Source organism: Hippoglossus stenolepis, chromosome 19 (assembly GCF_022539355.2).
Source record: "Hippoglossus stenolepis isolate QCI-W04-F060 chromosome 19, HSTE1.2, whole genome shotgun sequence".
Taxonomy (NCBI): domain Eukaryota; kingdom Metazoa; phylum Chordata; class Actinopteri; order Pleuronectiformes; family Pleuronectidae; genus Hippoglossus; species Hippoglossus stenolepis.
In genome coordinates, this window is record NC_061501.1 from 724,011 (window position 1) to 740,607 (window position 16,597).

The 16,597-nt window shown below is 39.7% G+C and overlaps 1 protein-coding gene across 4 annotated transcripts in view; it reads left to right on the forward strand.

Moving 5' to 3' along the window:
• arhgef4 (Rho guanine nucleotide exchange factor (GEF) 4) overlaps positions 1-16,597 on the forward strand; it is a 113,594-nt gene that overhangs the window by 95,273 nt on the left and 1,724 nt on the right. For 3 of the 4 annotated variants that reach the window (XM_035142341.2, XM_035142342.2, XM_035142343.2), the window contains 7 exons: positions 7,067-7,246; positions 7,924-8,124; positions 9,560-9,739; positions 10,708-10,940; positions 12,586-12,715; positions 12,810-12,941; positions 13,815-14,058. In XM_035142341.2, coding sequence (XP_034998232.2) covers positions 7,067-7,246; positions 7,924-8,124; positions 9,560-9,739; positions 10,708-10,940; positions 12,586-12,715; positions 12,810-12,941; positions 13,815-14,058 — 1,300 coding nt within the window. Of the gene's footprint in view, positions 1-1,122; positions 2,325-7,066; positions 7,247-7,923; positions 8,125-9,559; positions 9,740-10,707; positions 10,941-12,585; positions 12,716-12,809; positions 12,942-13,814; positions 14,059-16,597 lie in introns of those variants that run through there. The other variant, XM_035142344.2, reaches the window with a different exon arrangement.

The following is a 16,597-nucleotide window of genomic DNA, read 5'->3' on the forward strand; positions in this document are numbered from 1 at the left end:
GGCCCAACAAATACTTTACGGCTGTGGCTCAGGAGATAGAGCGGGTTGCCCACTAACCAGAAGGCCGGCAGTTCAACCCTCATTTCCCCCGTTCTGCATGCCAAAGTGTCCTTGGAAAAGATACTGAACTCCAAATTGCCCCTGACGGCTGTGGTGTATGAGTGATGTATGAGATGTGTATGTATGAGATGTCTACAGAAGGTACTACGTGAATGTGTGTGTGAATGGGTGGATGGCAAAACTTTGAGTGGTCAAGACTAGAAAAGCTCCATATAAATACAGACCATTTACCATCTATACAAAGTTTATACAATGTGGTATAACTTCAGAGGGTCAAAAACAACATTTCACATTTAAGAAAGGGTGGGACAACACTAATGTCCCTGTGACTCTTCAATGTATTTTGACTGTTTCTGTGTCTTGCTTGAGTCTGAATTAATGAAAGATGAGTTCGGGAATATTCATATGATATCTTTTAACATATCATGACATAAAAATGTGTCGTGGCTTAAAGGAATAAGGACTTAGGAGACAGGGCTGCTGGGCTTACGTGGGTTTGTACAAAGCAAGTTCAACATACCCAGGAAATGTTTTTGTTGTCTGGTTTCACTGAATCTAACATTGGTCTGTCCTGGATAACCTGTACTATAAAGTTCATTATCAACAACCTCACTTAAAGCTTGGTTTACCATCCACCTAAGTGTGTTTGTATTAAAACTTCGGCCATTAATTACAAGCAGCATAATCTTAACCATGAATTAAGTTCTTAGCACGATCTGAGGAGAAATTTTGATACTTGCAGGTTAAAACAATATAGAAGTACACACACACACACACACACACACACACACACACACACACACACACACACACACACACACACACACACACACACACACACGTAAACACACAAGCTATTCACCTTTTCCCTTGAGATCCGTACATTATTCTGCATGGCCTCCATCATCCCACTCCCTCTGTCCCTCTCATCCAAACAACCCACCCCACCCCCCTCTCTCACTATCCCAGAGGTTGCTATGGTCCTGCCTCAACTACTCTGGTATCCAGGATACGCTGACACATCGTGCATTCCGATTGGCTGTTGGCTATGCAAGGGTGGGCACACAAAAAAAGATAGGGAAGGAAGGGGGAAAAAGGGCGATCCTGGTAGTTCGATAGATGGCTGAGGCAGCACGGCTCCAGGGACTACACCGAGCACCATTTTAGCTGGAGCTTAAAGGAAAGAAAAGGTGTTCAGAGACTGAGCGATAGGAGAGAGAAAAAAGCGAGCCAAAGGGAGAACAAATGGCTGGTTGTTTCTGGAGGTAGAACGACTGAGCATATGTGTAGGCTGGAGTGAGAGAAGAACAAGCCGGAAAAGCGAACAGAGAGAAAAAAAGGAAGAGGGAGGAGGATAGGAGGAGGAATGAGCATGAACCGGAGAGATGCAGATTCATGTATTTTGTCTTTCATCCTGACATCCTGACCGTGAACGAGAGAAAAGGAACGAAAAGGAAGAGAAGGACAAAATTGGTGGAAGACGGAAAGAAGACAGAGAGGGGAGGTGCCTTTTCTTCAAGGAGGAGAAAGGGAGTAAAGGAGGAGAGAGGGATGCTCAGCACGTAACACACAAAAAGCTTCGCAGAGCATACAGTCATACAGGCTGACACAGATAAGCACCCAGCATCCACCGGCAGGCCGGGGCCACAGGCATCGGCAAAGTGGCAGGAGAAGCAGAGGAGGAGACCGCCAGAGCTGAGCGGAGGAGGAGATCAGCGGAGGACAACAACGGAGATAGTCGAGGAGGAGGACGAGGTGACACTGTGTGGTGTGGAGGCTCAGCACTGAGGGAGAGGCGACGGGGGAGGGGCGGCGGTGCTGAGGAGGAGGAAGAGGAGGAAGCCAAGGGACTGATGGCTCGCGGCACTGGCTCGGGGAGGTGGAGCAGGCAGAGGTTGGGATTCTTAAACACCATGCTGCGCTGCAACCTCCCCCCAGAGACCCAGAAGGTGGTGGTGTTCATCATCATGATGCTGCTCATCATCATCAACGTAGTGCTCATGTTCCTACTGGCCTTCCAGTAGAGAGCATAAACATATAACTCTCTGAAACACAAACGCGCGCACAAACACACACACACACACACACACACACACACACACACACACACACACACACACACACACACAAACACACACGGTTCGGAATGGAGGAAGCAAACAGATAAACTGAAACACAGAGGGACCTGAAGCAGAAGACTGCCCTGTTGATGAGCAGAGCTGCTGGGATTGATGGGTGTCCAGCATGGCAGCAGCAGAACACAGGTACAACCAGGAGGAGTTCTTTACTGAGAGAATGGATGATGCGTGTACATGTGTGTCCTCAGAAACGTGAAGAAAAGGAATTTCTTTCTGTATGAGCATAGGAACATAATCGATTTGTAGAAAAGCATTTATTTCTCTAACATGGTAGCTTTAATAATGATAATCAGTGCCAATCCTTTTGGTTTGATTTGTCGACATTTAAACATATTTGTCTTTGTAGATTCAGTCTCCATCCTAACCTAACTGCACCGACGGATTTCAGGTTGTGTTATTAACAAAGCCTATGAATAGTTGGAAACCAACAATGTGTTGCTCTGTCTCAGTGGGCCTACTTACTAACCTCAAAACTAAAAAGCTGGTCAGTGTTGCAACCATTACTCAACTAGGAGAATTTGATGGGGACTCTTCATCAGCGGATTAATACTCATTTGCTGTAATGATTATTTCAGGATGCATGAAGCTATATGTGGGATTGAGTCTAAATGAACAGTGTGTGTTAATGAAGGAAATTGTCATACAGTGCAACAGTGTATCTCCTTGATGTACTTGGAATTAATGGAGCTCTATGGCACAGAGGAATAAACATCTCTTCCAGAAACTGGCTGCTGTGGAAAATACATTTTTCTCTGTTATTTCTAGTTTAAGATGATGCGTTGTTTACTTGTTTGTTAGTTAGTTGTGTTTGTCTGTTTTGTAGGAACCTAAAAAGCAACAGTAGTGTAATAGAGGGCTTTCAGGTGATGTAACATACCCCTGGTGACCCTGTTACAGCTCTTCTTAGCTAACCATGGCTGATTGTGTTGTGAACATACAACCTGGCTGTTTCTACAGAACTGGACAGGATTCATGTGTGCGCTAATCTGACCTGCTCTTTTTTATCACTAATTTTGGTACAATATAACATAACCGAATGCCATCAAATGTAACATATATAATATAATATAATGCTCTGGATTTCTTCCTTTCTGTGAATACAGAAGCTAATGTTGAGAGTGGAGAGCACTTGAAAATTGACATTAGTTGATGACGCTTAATTGTTTAAGTCTGTAGAGTGTTTCAGGTAAACAGAGCTGTCTCATATGACAATATTTGAAGTGAAAGAATAGAGCCAAAAGATAGAAAGACAATATTACAATAATCTCCATATGGAAATAATACTGACTTTTACTGCATGGATCGACGACATCTCTAACACTTGAACACATGGATATTTAAAATGACTCTGTACCGTTGCCCCATAACAGGAATTAATCCACATAACAACTGACTATACTACGGTAATAAATTATCTGTCAGAAATACTTTACTTTTACACATACAGGAAATATGAGAGCAAGGATTTTCATAATTGTTTTGAATCATTCCGAATCAAAAACAAAAATATCATGTTTGTATCAACTGTGTAACAGGAACACAGATCACGTATTACAGATTCACTTCCTAAAGTTGAGCATCACTTTCTTTGTATCTTTTCTGTCGGTAACCCAGGTCTTTGTCATATTTACATTGAGATATTACTTTGGGGGAAGGCCTTGTATTAACGCCAACTTGTATCTTTTTTTTAACTTTTCATAGGATTAGTTTGCTGTGAATGTAAGCTGAGCATTTATTTTTTACCCTTTCTTCATAAATTCAGTGAATTTTATTTGTATAGCAGCTTATTACTTTCAAATCCATCCAATTAGCTGTTTTTAAGAATAAATCTTTAATCTACTATGACTGAAAATGATCACTTCTCACTCTAAGCCTACCATGAAGGGGATATTGTTCTCTAAGCCATTGGAAGGCTTTTAATTCGAAACATTTGTGCGGAAAATGTTAGGTTTCACTGACGGTAGCAGCTCCTGATAAAACTATAATGTATGAGCAATGGGAAATATTTAATCAATAAAATCTATATTTTTTATTAAATTGTCAAATTAATATGTATATACAATGTGAGCCAGCCCCCCACTTCACAGCAAATGTTTTTAGCAGCCTTTAATAACAACTATCATTTATATTTATATATTTATATACCAGCTTCTGTTTTATCATTTACAGAATCTGTTAAAAAAACTTTCTTTACATATTATTTTGTAAATAGCCACTGAGCATTATTCATCTTGATTGACAGCTCAGATACTTGTTTTCTTGCAGCATACACAGAACTGCAGACCACTGACACAGGTATTAAATGATTCTGCCAACAGCAGAGGTTTAACATTTAAATTCTAAAAGGTTCCCTAATGGCTTAATCATTAGTTTGTTATTCTGCAAGAATATATATGTATAATTATTAACTTTCCTTTATTTGATGTGAAATCTTAAAATATCCAACAAATGAATAACACTGCTTTATATTTAGGGTTTTGAAACCTAATTAGGGATACATTTATTGTAAATTGGCTGGTAAATGTGTACTGGTACAATCAGCTGTAGACGGGTGTGATAGTGATGGCAAATAATATCAGTGCCAGATGTTTTGTTGTTCTTTCTTTGCATCAATCTATCACAATTATTGTTATTTTAAGTATCACGTAGAAGGTACTACTAATCTTTTCGTGATTATGTCTCCACCTGCCAATGAATCAACCAACATATGCAGCCTCAGGAGGTATTTGACGATTCAAATCTTTTTGTATCACAAACATCAAAACAATACTTAGCAGTCTTATGAATATGAGTCCTAATGTTATCTCCTTGAAGGGGTCATTTTTGAAACTTCCTACTTCACAGAGATGCTGAGCAACCGGTTTCCCCTCTCTTAAAATCCCTCTCTATGTATCTGGCAAGTATTGGTGTGAATTACAAGTGTAACAAGAAGAAGTCACTTTAAAATCCAGAAATAAATAAGCAAATAATCGATGCACCTTTCTCTGTCGCTCTACAGTAGGGATGAATACCATTCTTTTCATATTCCCTCATTTTGTGTTTAGATGAAGGTGGTTTAACTTTAGAACACTGTCCAACACATCAGTCCAAAAGCTTTGAATGTTTCATCATAGGTTGAAGGTGATCACCAATAGCAATAAACTCTTGTAAAGATATTTAGAGCTTTTCCTCTTGCCTTACACAAAAGAAAAATCAGCAGGGCCTGCTCACTGTTTTCATACCTGCCAATGAGTGGAAGTATATGTATTTGATGTGTTTTCCTCACAATAACCAGGTTTTTATTTTGAATTTGTCATCAGCCTATATATTATTTTGTCTCAAAAAATGTAATAATAATTTTTAAATCTAGATTTGGAAAAAAATCTGAATGAGGAAAACAATTTTTAAACTGAATGTCACAGTCAATTCCAAACATGTATTATGTTAGATGAATCTGGCATCCAGACTGGTAGGGTTAAAAAGTAAATAATGGGATTTTCGTGTATCTCTGTGGATGAAGGAAACTGGTTGCCATTAAGGCTGTGTTTCTGAAACTTTATGACCATGAGCATAGGTTGATTATTTTTACAGGTAGAATTCAGGTCCTTCATGTGTGTTTATTGTATGTGTGCATAGAAAAAGCTAATATCTGACCCACAAACCCCTCATGGCCGGACAAGACCTGTTTATGCCCAGTTAAGCTCAACATCAGGATTGTGGCAAGGGGGCACAGGAGCGTGTGTGTGTGTGCATGTGCATGTGTTTGCATGTTAACCAGCTACTGTTGTAATGTATAATATATAATGACAATAGTCTGGCCTGTTTACATCAAGCTGTATGTAGTGGTTTACTATCTCAACATTTAATGAAAGGATATAGTGTGAATCTAGAGAGAAAGAGAGGCAAGATGGTGTGGGTGTGTTGCTTAGCAACAGCCACATCATCTGTTTTCTTTGTCGCCATGATGGATCAGTGGAGCAGAGAGACGGATCACTAAGAGAAAAAGGAGGCCAGACTTTCTGCTCTGTCCCTGAAAGAAACCAGGTTGGAGAGGGGAAAGATGCAGGGCTGATGTGGTCCAGCAAGATGTGTGTTGCCTCTGCAGGAGTGAGAGGCTGAGCAGCATAATGGATGGCCTCTGTGGAGCCTGGGACCATGTTGACGCAGTAAAACTGGTGGTGTGTATGAGACGGTGTGAAATATGACCACTGCAGTGTCTTTATCGGTATCACAGACTCCACCTCCTTCCGGTCTCCCCCTGTTCTGCCTCCTCTTCCTTGATCTCATGCATTTTAACTTCCCTCTACTGTATCTCCATCTAAATCTTCTATTCCTAGTCAGCCTATGTTAGAGGTGAATGGCACATACAGTCATACATTATAGTGCCACAGAGTGACCTATGTGTGCTAAATGTCTGCTAGTTCTCTCTGTAACTTCACAACATTGAAACAATCTACACTGTGCCAAATGTTGTCTGAAATCTTTGAATACTTCATTTTGTATATGTTTGTTTTATTTCTGAACGTTATTTCCAAAGTAAAATTGTATTTTATGTATAACTATATTGTATTATGTTTCAGCCAAGTGTTGGATGTAGGAGCAGCTCATAAACAGCCCTCTAACCTCAGTTGTCGGAGTCAAACACTGCTCAGCTTGTGAGAAACGATGGCAGAAGATAACTGGTTCAACTTAGAAAGTTTGAAGAATGGGTTGCACTGAAATTATGACATTTATGGTGACTGGTAGTTGACCCTTGAATTTCACTGGATGACTAACAGTGCCCTGTGGCAAGTCCTTACTATATCATGTCATTTTGTACCATGTGTTGGAACTAGAAATAAATGAACACAATCCTGACCTGTGTCCTCTCTGTGCTGCTTCCTCTGCAGCTGATCAGCGATGGCAGTGTGGTGTATGCTGAGGCGCTCTGGGACCATGTCACCATGGACGACCAGGAGCTTGGCTTCAAGGCCGGTGATGTCATCGAAGTAGTGGATGCCACTAACAAGGAGTGGTGGTGGGGTCGCATCATGGACAGCGAGGGCTGGTTTCCTGCAAGCTTTGTGCGGGTAAGACATTCTGTCCTTGCTGCTGGAAGACACAAATTACTGGACATACAGCATTTAATGGCTCTGTTTGATTAATGACTGCAGCTGCTGCAGTAGTGGCAGATTGAGTAATCTGAAGCCTCAACCTGTTATTTGTATTCCTATAATATGATACACTAGACCTATGTTTGTTTTTTGTTTTGTATTTTTGTGTTCATGTTCTTCTTGTTGAGGAATTTTTGCCCATCCTCACACATTACTGTATATGCCACTACATATTATGTATATTGTATATTACACATCATATCTGTACAGGAGAATAGTGCCTGTCTAATTCCACAGATACTCCCTTCTCGCTCTAAGCAGTACCAAAGGTCAGGTTATAGATAAAGGGCCAACCAACAGTACATTGTAGTGTCTACGCTTAGCGACTTTCATATCTAACTCAGATGCTCCAGACAGTGAGACACCAACTTCAACTCCCACCAACTTCCGCTCTTTTGTGTATTTCACCAGTGGCAAGACGTAAGGACACAATTTGATTTAGGAATGCATATTTAGACTTAAAACGAAAGAACCTGAAGTGTTGTGTACACCCATGTGATTTTCCTGAGGAGAGAATGGAAAATAAAAGATGTGTTCAGTAAATGTTTAGGGCAGATAAGAATTCTTGCTAAAGTCCCATGTGTTCTCCTCAGTTGCGTGTGAATCAGGACGAGCCGATGGAGGAGTATCTGGCCCACCTGGAGGAGGTGCACACCGGTGAGAAGGACCAGGCGGCTCTGGGCCTGTTATTGGGACCTGGTTTACCCTGCAAAGAGCAGATGAGGACCAACGTTATCAATGAGATAATGAGCACAGAGAGAGACTACATCAAGCACCTGAAAGACATCTGTGAGGTCTGCATTAGATCAAGTGGAAATATGATGTAGAAGATTTGTTGTCCTTTAGTCTTGTTAATACACCAGCTCCACCGAACATTGCTTTACCTTGAACATGGAAAACACTCGTCTGATTGACTGACCAGTCTTAGTTCAAGTCCAACCTTTTTCACACCTCTAAATTCTTAGATAAAATGCTTCATTATTCATTATCTAACTGGTGAATCTAACTTAACCAAGAATTTGAATCTCATTTTAGTTCATGTGATGTGTTCAGGAGAAGAAGGAGATCGAATCACACGCCTCAAAGGATGCCTCAATAAAATCCTCCGAAAATATTTTGACTTTGTTAATGTAAAGATTCAAAAGATGCAGGAGGATCTCCTGTACTGATTTTGTTTAGATTAAATTACCAAGTCAAACATTCAAAATATAAATGATAACATACAAACATACAAAACATACATACAGGGATGGTCGGTCAAGCTTTTCCAAAACCAGACTTTTAGTCTTATTCCAATTCTTGACCCTATAGAACCTAAAGTAGCAGAGGCCAGTGTTGTATTACACTTTGTCAGGCCCATGTGAGCAGCAGCAGCAGCTCTGCGGTAAAGTGGTCATAAAGATGCTCGAAGTGGTTGATAACAACTCATAACAACAGAACCACTGAGTTTCTACAGTGCCGCTCTGTGTTCGTAGGAAACAGCAGTGATGCTTGCCCACACAAGCTCCTGGGTTCAAACACAACACGACCCTGACTAACTTGTACTTTGAGATCTGTTTTGGGTGTTTTTTAGATCTTTGAACTATGAACATTTTTGAGTTGTGATGACTGTAAGAGATGTGACCGTCTTCAGCTTCTTCCATCACATAAATTAGCTCTTCCAACCACAGAGCTTAGTAGATAGTATTATCTAAAAAACATCCTGAAAAGCTAACAGGGGTTTTGGCAAAAAACTGTAGAAGAATATAAGCCTAAGTATTGATCTAGTTTTTAAACACCGACCTCTGCCCGGGCATTCTGAGGCTATGTAAATAATACAGTTGCCAGTATGTAATGCCACGTTGTGTAGTATTTCTGACACAGGTATAACTGAAAATGTAACTGAGCTCATTTAACACAATGCAATTAAACAACAGCCATGACACAACAAATATTGTGTCATGGCTCTGGTTAGATTGTCTCACTCTGCTTATGATTGTGCACTGATGTGAAAAAGTTACAGATTTTTCTTTCCTCCAAGGATAAATATTCACATTCTCCTGTCTTAAGCAAATTTCTTTACATGGAAATGAAGGCAAATCAACAAAACACATAACTTTAATAAATTTGCAAACTTGGAGTAACATAGACAATCTTAACGAAAATACAGAAAAATCTGCAATCTGTGGAGATGGATTTTGAACACTGGAGTGAACAGCTTATAAGAATCCTGTTTCTGTTTTTTCTCAGGGTTACATCAAACAGTGCCGTAAGAGAACAGACATGTTCACTGAGGAGCAGCTTCGAACCATCTTTGGCAATATTGAAGAGATCTACCGATTCCAGAGGAAGTTCTTGAAAGGCCTGGAGAAGAAGTTCAACAAGGAGCAGCCGCACCTCAGCGAGATTGGCTGCTGCTTCCTGGAACATGTAAGCTGAGTCACAAAACAGCTTGAATCCAGAGACCCTGCAAAATTCAATTCAATTCAATTTCAACAGTAGTAATAGGAATTGTGCTATCGGAGGGTTACCACTGTATGAGATAAGTAACACACAACTGTTGGTTTAAAACTGTTCTTGCTGGAACAAGATTGTCTTTTGAGCTCAAGCTAATATCAATATTAACTCAGTTGTCTGTTTATTAGGAACACCTAGCTCAAACTAACATAGTCTCATACAACCTGCAATAAATCCCTCATGAAGGTGGTGATGTTCCATTTTTGTGTTGATTCATTTTGGAGGATGCAGTCTGTGGTGCTGTTGAACTAGTTGTGCAGTTGCACAGCATTACAGAATTCATCCTCCACACACAGTTGAATCAACAACTCTGAAACAAAGTTACAACAAACTGAACATTATAATCCTTATGGAGGATTAGTGTAGGTTTATATTCAACTACATTGGTCCTAATAAAGTAACAACTGAGTGAAAGATGCGATCAATTTCCATGTAAAATATATAGTTCACTGAAAAATGAAAATTCACTCATTATCTTCTCACCATTATGGCGATGGAGGGGTGGGTGAAGTGTTTGAATCCACAAAACACTTAAGGAGTCTCAGGGGTAAACAGTGTTGCATCAAAAACCAATACAATTTAAGTAACTGGTGCCTCCTTCAAACGTCAGAAAAAACAAAAAACATAAAATGCCTCCATACTGCTCGTGTGCTGTCCATAAGTGTCCATAAGCCCCAACATTCAAATTTGACTTGAATCACCATCATTTACATCGTGTTTTAGGGCTAAAAGTTCTCTACCGGAAGAAGTGATGCTAGCGGATGTAGCGTGTACCTTTGGGGCGGGACCATGTGTGCAGTGATATTGAGTGAGTTCGAATTTTTCGGTGGACCATCCCTTTAAACTGTCTGTCTGTTCTGTGTTTTTTTTTCTGTGTGTAGCAAACAGATTTCCAGATCTATTCAGAGTATTGCAACAACCACCCCAACGCCTGCATCCAGCTCTGTAAGGTGATGAAAGTCAACAAGTACGTGTTCTTCTTTGAAGCCTGCCGACTACTCCAGAAGATGATCGACATTTCCTTGGATGGCTTCCTGCTCACCCCGGTTCAGAAGATCTGCAAGTATCCACTGCAGCTGGCTGAGCTGCTCAAATACACCAACCCACAGCACAGGTACCTGCACAATCTCTCTGTGACATTCACTGGCACACACGTGCAGATGTCACCTTTTCTTTTTTCTAAGAGAGGGCCAGTGATCAACATAAGAGATACAGACACAGAAACAACACCAAAAAGTTTGAAAGTAAATTTTATTATGCCTGTTATTATTCATGCTGCCGGATTGTCTGTCCATCCATCTCAGTCTTGTGATAAATATATCTTGTGAACAGAACACTCTGAGGGAATTTTTCAAATTTGGCACAAACGTTCAATTGAACTCATGGTTGAACTGATCAGATTTTTGTCGTCAAAGATCAAGGTCACTATGACCTGAGCAGTAGCTACAGAAACTCCATCAGGGAAGTCTTTCAAATTTGGTCCAAAAGTTCAGATGGACTCAAAGATAAAGTCATTTGTCTTGGTGTTTGCCAGTCAAAGTCACTGTGACCTGACAAACCCTTTTTTGCTCCGTGAATGCCTCGACACAATAGACTCGCAGATTGATTGATGAAATTTGGGTGGTCAAAGGTAAAGGTCATGTTGATCTAATGTTATTGTGAATGCTATATATCCTATGTCAACACCTGGAGGGAAACAAATTCAATCACAGGGTGATTATATCCTGGAAAACATTAGTTTGACGGGGGGGGGGGGAGGATGTCTTAAGACAAAGTCCAGAGGCAAATCGTATTCAGTTTTCAACTTATATCTCACTTTCTTTTTCAGAACACAAGAAAGGTGAAAAACATTTTGATAGCAACATGAAGTTAGAAATTGAAGTCTTCAATTAATATTTTTTATAAAAGATATCCATAATCTTTGAACTATAAAAAAAAATCCACCTTGCTAATTAGCATCTACACGCGGCATCTATTGCACTTCTGTCGGTCCTGTGAGAAGATCCCTCAGATGTGACTTTCTCTAAGGTTTATACATATTCTTCCACCTGTTACTCTTGATAAGGGGTTAAGGACAGAGGATGTTGCACCTTGTTAAGCCCTATGAGACAAATTGGGATTTGTGAATAATATTTGATTGATTGATCTCTGAAATTCTAACTTTTACACATTTCATCATGTTTTCAAAACATAAAACATTGTGCATACCCAATCATTTCTTTTTGGCTGAAAATATATGTTGTCCTTATAACAGCAAAATGTTATTTGATTCTGGCTTGGAGGATTAGGGTTAGGGTTCGCGTCTGCTTCAAGGACTGCTGTATTCTGTGATAAATCACAATCTGTAACAACTTTCTCTTTTTTTTCATGTGTGTAGTTCACATGTATTATGTATCATTTGGAAAATTCCAAGAAATGTGCTTGGTAAATAAATTATCTTGTGGATTTCAAGTTCATGTTGTAGTTGGTTGAGATTTTTCTTGCATTAAGCATGGGTTAAAAGCCCAGGTAAAACATATTTTATTATTATTATTATTTTGATTTAAAACTATAATTTTCCTGAAACAGCCAGACACTGTAGTTCCATTGGATTAATCCACATTGTGAACATGTTGTGTTAAAAAATGTCTAAACTTAGATATACGTCAGGTTTTGGAAACAAAACTCATTCTTGATCTTCGATTTTGCATTGAATTTTTCAACTATGAGAGATATACAGAATACAACTTTTAAACGTCATGTCACTCTCTGATCTTTAGAGACTACAAAGATGTGGAGGCAGCCTTGAACGCCATGAAGAACGTGGCAAGGCTGATCAATGAGAGGAAGCGGCGCCTGGAGAATATTGACAAGATCGCCCATTGGCAGAGCTCCATAGAGGACTGGGAGGTGTGGCACGAAGCATCTGTGTTGCTTTGTTCTGAAATGGTCTCTCACTGATTGTACTAACAGTGTGTTTGTTTGTGTGTGTGGATCCATGCAGGGTGAAGACATCCTCAGTAGGAGCTCTGATCTCATCTTTTCAGGGGAGTTGACCAAGCTGTCTCAGCCTCAGGTCAAGAGTCAACAGAGAATGTTTTTCCTTTTTGACCATCAGATGGTGTACTGCAAAAAGGTGCCTCAACATTTTAAAGAGTATTTCACACTGTTTTATACTGGTAACTGCATGTGAGAGGACTCGTAATAAAAGTAGAAACAAAAAGTGAAGTTTTAGTTGCTGTAACGGGATCATCCAGTTGCAGAAAGTACAACTACTATTTCAGACATTAATTTACCTTCTGATGGTAAATGAATTTCCCCCCCCCACAGGGCAGTATTTGTGGATTGTCACTCACAGATTTGTGGAATAGGCAAAAAAGGGGGTACGTGAGATTTTTTAAAAATATATTTAAAATTAGCATCCATTCAAAAATCCTTTAAAAATAGTTATTTAATAAATATTCAATAAAATATAAGTTTTTAATAAATCAGACACTGATGGCACAGCGCTGTGTATTACATCTTTTTTTCAACCAAAAATGCTTTGCGCTGGTTAGGGGGTACTTGGCTGAAAGAATATTTCACAGGGGGTACATCACTGAAAAAAGGTTGAGAACCACTGGTTTAGAGTACATCAGCTAAAGCAAAATAATCAAAAATTGTATAATTTAAAAAGCCAAAACAAACAAACAAACAACAATAAATCCGGTATTAATAGTATTTTATTTGCAATCAAAGTGAACCTTGAACCTTTAAATCCCTCAGTTCCTTTCAGCCCAAGCGGTAGTTATGCTCTCTGTTTGTTTAGTAATACAGTCATGACTACCACTCCAAACTGTAGATTCAATAATATTGTATTATTAGTTCCATCCTGTCAATGTATTGAATGATCAATACTGTTGATTGTTTAATTGTTTGCGATGGTGTGGCTGTGAAGGTTGAGGAGGTTGGCGGTTTGATCCAAGTCTCCCCCAGGCCCTGGATGAATTTGCCATTCTTATCATTGCAGGACATCCTACGGCGGGACATGCTGTACTACAAGGGTCGGATGGACATGGACAACATGGAGGTGATAGATGTGGAGGACGGAAAGGAGAAAGACTTTAACATCAGTGTGAAGAACGCCCTGAAGCTGCGATCAGTGGCTGGTGATGAGGTCCACCTCCTCTGTGCCAAGAAGCCTGAACAGAAACAACGCTGGCTCCGAGCCTTTGCCGATGAGAGGAAGCAGGTTCAGCATGACCGTGATACAGGTCAGATATATGCACAGTTTCAAAGTTTAGTGATCCTTTAACCATCATGAACCAATTATCAGAATACACTGTAAAAGTTCTGAAATCAAACCTGTGATCCACTCTGGTTAAGTGCCATTGTCTCAAACCTCTCGCTTCCTTCTGTGCAAACCACAGAGCTGTCCCCGTAAACTAAACCTGCGTTAATACTGTATTATCCTCAATGGGCTTTGTGTCAGGAGCTGCCAGCGGTAAATGGATTTCACAACTGTATCAAGAATATCTCTCCACTCCATTACATATTCCATATGGGATTGTTCCCCCTGCGTGGAGGTGCGTGAATATTTCTTTAAGGCACACCATTTTGCCTGGCCTCACACTGCGGTTTACCTGTAAAACACCTGTGTCGATGTGGTACTAGTTTATTGTTTGTTCTCCACCTGACTCAGGGTGCAGTTTGTGAGATTTCAAAAAGCTCAGGGTTAGAGCGGGCGTCCTCTAACCAGAAGGTTGGCAGTTCGATCCCACTATTCCCTAGTCCACATGCTGAAGTGTCCTGGGGCAAGATCCTGAACCCCAAATTGCCCCTTCTCGTAGAGCTTGTGCCACACATAGATGCACTGTATGAATGTGTGTGTGAATGGGTGAATGTAAAACTGTACTGTAAAGCACTTTGAGTGGTCATCAGGACTAGAAAAGCGTAAATACAGACCAGTTACCATTTACACACCAGCTTGTGGGCTGCACCGTCTCCTCACAGGGTGTCTTGAAGAGTTACTCGGTACATATGGAACATGTAACAGAGAGAGATAGCATTGATACGATGGATAGTGCTCTGTTTCGCTGTAACATCGGTCTCTGAATAAATATACAATTTTTCAGAAACGTATGCTGCTGTGAGATATGTGTTGATCAAACTATTACCTGGTTTCACACCAACACAGGTGTCTGATCTTTCCCGTGCATGTGGACTATATACTGGACTGGGGAGATAGTCTCTATGATACTGATTCAAAGACAAGACGAGCAGAGTGTTTGAGACTCCACCTCAGCTCCCTCTATGAAACACCACCAGGTTTCTGCCCTGTGTTGTCGGTCTGTAGGTCAGGTTAAAGATTTGGGAAATTAGAGATTATTTTCCTTGTCTTAGACTCACGTTGAGTCCTTTACATTTCCATCCTTTAAGTTGACCAAGGTTGTCTTATTACCGGATTCATCATCAAACAGGTTGATGTCACATTAACTACTCCTCTAGTCTACAGCAGACTTTCAGTGACAGGTTAATGTAGCAATTGTTTTTGGACGGTCGAAGATTTACTGCACATGTGTTTTGGATACCGATAGACGCGTTTCATTTTAGTGAGTGTTTGCAAGATGCACCTCACACTTTACTGTATGTTCAAGAGAGGATTGTGGGTGTATGTTGATCAGAGAAATCTTTATCATAACAACATGACAAACCTGTGAGTTGATCTTGCGTCTCTACTCGGCTACAGAGCTTCATAAATCACTCTCCATATCATATACAATTGTGATCTTGGGCTCCTTATTTCCCCTACATTTTGAAAGAGACTTATCAACAAAGTGAAAGAGTAATTTCAAGTTTAAAAAATCCATCTTTCAATGTTCCCAAGTCTTTCTTACTTTCTTTTACCTGGATGAGGGAGTCACTTTGAGTGCCACAGTTTAAACATCTATCTAATGTGCTGATGTGATACTCTTTTGTCTCTACTAAAGTATGTTCTCATCATTCATTTATACTGAACTAAACATACATGTTAACTAGTGGTCATTTTACATATGAGTTGTAAACATTCCTTCTATTTATCATTTGCATTCACCATTCCAAGATCTACAGAACTATTCCATTTATTGGTAATGTTGTGTAGTAATTCTTCATTGCTCTCAGCTTTGGTTAAAATGTTATATATAGCACCTATTAATTGTCCTTTTTATCTCTTTTATTGAGAATTTTCCTTATTTCAGTTGAAACTTGTTTTCTATGTTCAAGGTTTTCGTTTTCCTTTAGTTTGTATCCATTAGCTGCAGAAATGAGAGTACCAAGTTATGGTAAATAGTATCTGATCATTTTTTAAGCTTAGTCACATCTCCCAGTATAGGGTATGACAAGTTATTGATGGATGTTTCCAAATTTGCATGTGCCTCCAATTTTCTGTTTCCTGAATATTTTTCCTTTTTTCCGAAACATTTAATTCATATTTATAGATAATAGTAGATATTATTTTAATATCATACATAGTATACAGGGTAAGGTACCTTGGTTGACTGTATATTTTGTTTGTCTTTCATGCATCTAACTGTCACTTTATCTTAATTTCATTTCCTACACAGTCTTTTCAATGACTCATATTGCATTACTAATAAAGCATATATAAAAGTAATTTACCTCACCTATGTAGCTCATCCACCACCAGTATCCTACTGTTCTTGAACATTTGCAGGGTAACAATAAACAATAGTAGAATCCTTTTTTCGCACATTATAGTCTTCAGACAAATATTGACACAGATGCTACATGTCCAGCCAGTTTCATGAGTAG